This window comes from Brachypodium distachyon, chromosome 5 (assembly GCF_000005505.3).
Source record: "Brachypodium distachyon strain Bd21 chromosome 5, Brachypodium_distachyon_v3.0, whole genome shotgun sequence".
Taxonomy (NCBI): Eukaryota; Viridiplantae; Streptophyta; class Magnoliopsida; order Poales; family Poaceae; genus Brachypodium; species Brachypodium distachyon.
This window is the reverse complement of record NC_016135.3, coordinates 12712300-12716494: the sequence shown is the minus strand read 5'-3', so window position 1 is coordinate 12716494 and position 4195 is coordinate 12712300. Positions and strand designations below refer to the sequence as shown.

The following is a 4195-nucleotide window of genomic DNA, read 5'->3' as shown; positions in this document are numbered from 1 at the left end:
TGCTTTTACTGCAGTAAGAGTTTGCCTATATAGTTGGCCGGCCTAGTGCCCTGTAAAGTTATCATCTTATTCTCCAAGCTTTGCTTAAAACAATATACATTATACTCGCTAAAGAGCTTCGCTCTAGGGTTCATCCGTAAGAGGCGCCCCTACTCATTCCCCTGTGTTGATTCGTTACTTTAGTTCTATTATGTGATCTGGGGTCTGACAAAGTGGTATCAGAGACCAATCGGTCTTTGGCAGTGGTGGCGATTGGATTGGAGCGATGGTGAAGTTGGGATCTCTCGTAAAATCCTTCACCATCAACTCCCTTCCCGGCGGCAGGTGACCATCAAGGCGGTGATTCGTTGGATTCGGAGCAGGCAGGTGGAATTTCGGTTCCGCTGCTATCCCTGTTCTGAATTCGGCGCGGCAGCATTTTTTCCGCCCTGTCAGGCCGGAGCCCGGAGCCGGAGGGCTATTTTTTCATTAGACTGGAATAAGCCCATGTAAAAAATAATTCTAAAAAAATGTAAAAAAAAATGAAAAATGCAGCCCAGATGTTAAAGAGAGTTCATAATTCACCCCCAAATCTCTCTGAAAAAATCACCCCCAAATATATGTCTTCAGTCGCATGACCATTGAACTCTACTTTGTTAAAATCAACAAAACCAGATAAGTCACCCTATTAAATGGTTTTGGTGCTGACATGGCCGATTTGGAACGGTTTTATGGCTGATTAGGAAATTTGACTATACTTTTTGATTTGATGACGTGGCATTGACGGTTACATAGAGCGCTTGTCGTATTCGTGTCCGTTACACAAATGGAGGAAGCAATTTCGTGGGGGAGAGGAGAGACGGTCGAGGTAGGGTGGATAGAGGAGGCGGTGGCGGCGGCCAGAGCAATGGGCAGTGGTAAGTGAAAAAAATGGTGGCAGCGGCATTCGAGGAGGAGAGAGGAGACAAGGGTAATTGCGTATAGGGTAGTAGGGTGGTAGTGAGACTTGTAATTGCCACTGCACACATCATCAATTCAGTAAGTGAGGTAAAAAATTCTAATCAACCATAAAACCATCATAAATTGGCCACGTAAGCACTAAAACCCCTTACTTGATGATTTATCTAGTTTTTATGGATTTCAAGGTTCAAAATAGACCGAATCAGATTTCAGGATAATGTGGCCAAAGACATTAAAAAAAAATTGGTGAGAGGAGGAGGGGGGGTGAAATATGGACTTCTTTCCGGAGGAGGGCAACAATGGATGGTTGGCGCTGATAACCTACAACGATTTTTCGTGCACAAAAGGTTTATTGACCGAAGATCAAAATTGAATGAGGGTATTCATGATGTACCGGAGATGATTTGGCTGCAAGGGATTGAGGAGAGACGCACCTATCCCGAAGAGCATCGGCATAACAATCTCGCTAGACTTGTCGAAGAACCTTTCAACTCTAGTAGCACGATGGACAATGAGCGGAATCACCAACAAGGTCGAGTTCATGTCATCCTTGCGGCGCCTGTTGGTGGTTGGAGGCTCGATTTGACGGTTTGATGCACAACAACGAAAGGTAGAACCCATGCATTCGGCACCACAAGAGGCACAAAAATAGGACACGATATGGAAGGGAAAGAGTACAGCAGTCGTCTCCATGCTCACGTGTTTGCAGGACTACATTCCGGTGAAACAGACGATAAGAGCAGAGGTCGTTCTTAATTAGGCCATGTCCAATGCTGGAAGGCTGGAAGGTACATATAACTAGTAAGATAAGGTTCGGTACATATAACTAGTAAGATAAGGTCCGGTAAGATAAATAGTAATTGTTTCAAAAAAAAACTAGGAGTACGAGTAGTAAGATAACGTTCGGTAAGATAACTAGCTCGTAAAGTGCACAACTTGTTGATTTGTTGATTAGCATAACTAACTAAGGAACTCCTATATTGTCCTACACAAAAGGAAGATCACATCACCAAAGGCCTTACATTTAGCTAATTTCCAACTTCAGACTAGGCCTTACATCAACAAGTGACACTCCAAACCTAGAAGCTAACCCAACTTGCAGAAACACTAGCATAACTTGTGATGAACCGAAAACCCAAAGACGCGCTGATTCATCATCTCCGAAGATCGACGCGGCCGGGTCAGCAGGCAGGCTCACGGCGACCTGTTCTTGTTCTTGTTCTTCCAGAACCTGTTGTAGAGCTGCACGGTGCGGCCGTTGAGCTGCTGCGTCGGCCTGTTGTTGCGCCGGTAACCTTCCTCCAGCGGGGCGATCAGCGCGGCAGCCTGCTCCATCGACATCTCCCTCACCTGCAATTAATGTACGGTCGGTCTTCAGTCTACAACATCTCCGTAAAATTCAGACTTCATTGGAGATCAGGATATATATACGTACCCTGCCTAGGATGGTCCAGACGATGTTCTCGGTGCACGGCGGCGTTGTCAGCGACCCGACGTACCGGTAGTACATGTTGGCGCGCCGCCGCAGCGACCACAGGCTCACGACTCCGGCGGGGATCGGAGCGCCTTTCTCTGCACTGCAGGCCTCCACATACAGCTCAGATAGCTTATCCTGTATCTGCCATACATACATTCAGGAACAGAGGACCAAATATTAGCCACACACAAAAAGGGCAATGAATAGCCTAAGCACATGAAGAAGGATTAAGGGTTCAATTACTACCTGCATAAGAAAAGGTTCTGGCCTGCCAAGTCGGAACAGGATTGCCACAACAGCGATGTCGCCTTGGTCGCTGTAGTGAACCATGTGTTGCTCCATTGCGAACCTCTGGCCGTTGATGGTGTGCTCCGAAGGAGAGTGCCAGTGCATCTGCTTCAGCGTGTACTTCACCCCTTCGATCTGCACCGTCCCGGCAGTGTCTTCGTATCGGAGCTACAAATACATCAAGAACACAAAAGACATCAGAATCGCTGGGATATACTGTGAATCTGTACATGCAGTAGTAATAAGATGAAACAGGAATGAAACGAACCGTTCGATCTACGCAAAAGGTGATCAATTAACCGTCATCTGGTGAGTCAGGAAAAACACAGAGTACTCAAAAACATAATATAATTACCGCGATGTTGAAGATGTTGTCGACGAGGGTGGCATTGGCAGCGGCGTAATCCCTGCGAAGAGGCCCCAACGACGGGCTGTAAACCACCTCGTCGGTCCTGATGTTGATCGGGGACTGCTTGTTTCCATCTGCGCAACGGCTGAAGTTGGGGCTCAATCCTCCCCAGTGGCTGGGTCCGAGAGAACCCGTGTACCCAAACTTGGCGCCATCTGCTCCATTTGCACAAGAGAATTAATGGACATATCACACATCAAACAACATGAAAGATAGCCGGGAATGCAAGGTAGTGAGATTATAAAAAAAACGTACTGTTGTCGCATGCAAGGGCGGTGAGGAAGCGAGCACACAGGAGCAGAGCAAAGACTACTGCATTTCCGACGCGAGTGGCCATCTTTTTCTCCTGCAATAATTGGATTCGAAGTTCAGCCGCAGGTAGAATGCGCAGATATATAGGCGTAAATGGACAGAAAGATTGGGACTGGGAGCATTGCCGTGGCCATTGGCCGGCCCATGACCTCCGCCTACCTCTACTTTGCGACGCGCAGTGCAGATCGACTTCGGTCGATGCTTTGGTCCCTGCTAGAACAAAGTCCAATCCAGGGGAGATGCAAGTTCCTGCAAAAAGACAGGCGGAAGATGGGGTGATTCCCTGTATCCATCACAAGATCGGTCACACACACGCACGTACGTAAAGGAGGCAATCATGGAGCTAGACTCACAGTGATCTTACCTCGATCTGGATGAGCTAGCTAGGGATGCTGATGGCCACACAACGATGAAAAGAACCCCAACCCTTTCGAAGAGGGGCCGGAGTCGACCTAGCACGAATCTTTCTCCCGAGACGAGCAAGAACGCGCGCGGCCGGTGAAGGTGCGAGCTTGATGAGTTTGGTCTTTACACAGGCGGCCACGTATATATACACAAAACAGCTCGACCGCCACTTGACAATGTGTGCATGGCCCACGATTCTGCAACCGCTCTTTCCTTTTGGTCATGGTTCGTGTGTGAGAAAAAAGCTCGCATGCACGCAGAGTTACCGTGGCGGCATGGGAGTAGTGCTTCCCGTGGAAATAGAAGCACGTAATACGTGCATGTGCATCATCGATCAGCCTTCGTGCGTGCATGCTTCAAATTAA

At 47.9% G+C, this 4195-nt stretch overlaps 1 protein-coding gene across 2 annotated transcripts; it reads right to left on the bottom strand.

Annotated features, from left to right (window-relative positions):
• Positions 1-1828: 1828 nt before the first annotated feature.
• LOC100837442 (alpha carbonic anhydrase 1, chloroplastic) lies at positions 1829-3949 on the bottom strand. 2 transcript variants are annotated; one of them, XM_010241578.3, is made up of 7 exons: positions 3790-3949; positions 3551-3674; positions 3369-3459; positions 3060-3268; positions 2663-2872; positions 2375-2557; positions 1829-2289 (listed from the first exon to the last, which is right to left on the bottom strand). In XM_010241578.3, the coding sequence occupies exons 2-7, from the start codon at positions 3569-3571 to the stop codon at positions 2134-2136; spliced, it is 870 nt and encodes a 289-aa protein (XP_010239880.1). In that variant the 5' UTR covers positions 3572-3674; positions 3790-3949; the 3' UTR covers positions 1829-2133. The 2 variants fall into 2 exon arrangements, with proteins under 2 accessions (XP_010239880.1, XP_003579701.1); XM_003579653.4 differs by having other exon boundaries at positions 3585-3674.
• Between the last annotated feature and the right edge of the window lie 246 nt (positions 3950-4195).

What these genes read in the sequence shown, in the direction of transcription:
- LOC100837442 (XM_010241578.3), bottom strand. Translation starts at nt 3,571, where the DNA reads ATGGGCCGGCCAATGGCCACG. An exon ending in TGGGCCGGCCAATGGCCACG is followed by an intron (nt 3,460 to 3,550) that starts GCAATGCTCCCA and finishes CAATTATTGCAG; the next exon opens with GAGAAAAAGATGGCCACTCG. An exon ending in CGCCCTTGCATGCGACAACA is followed by an intron (nt 3,269 to 3,368) that starts GTACGTTTTTTT and finishes CAAATGGAGCAG; the next exon opens with ATGGCGCCAAGTTTGGGTAC.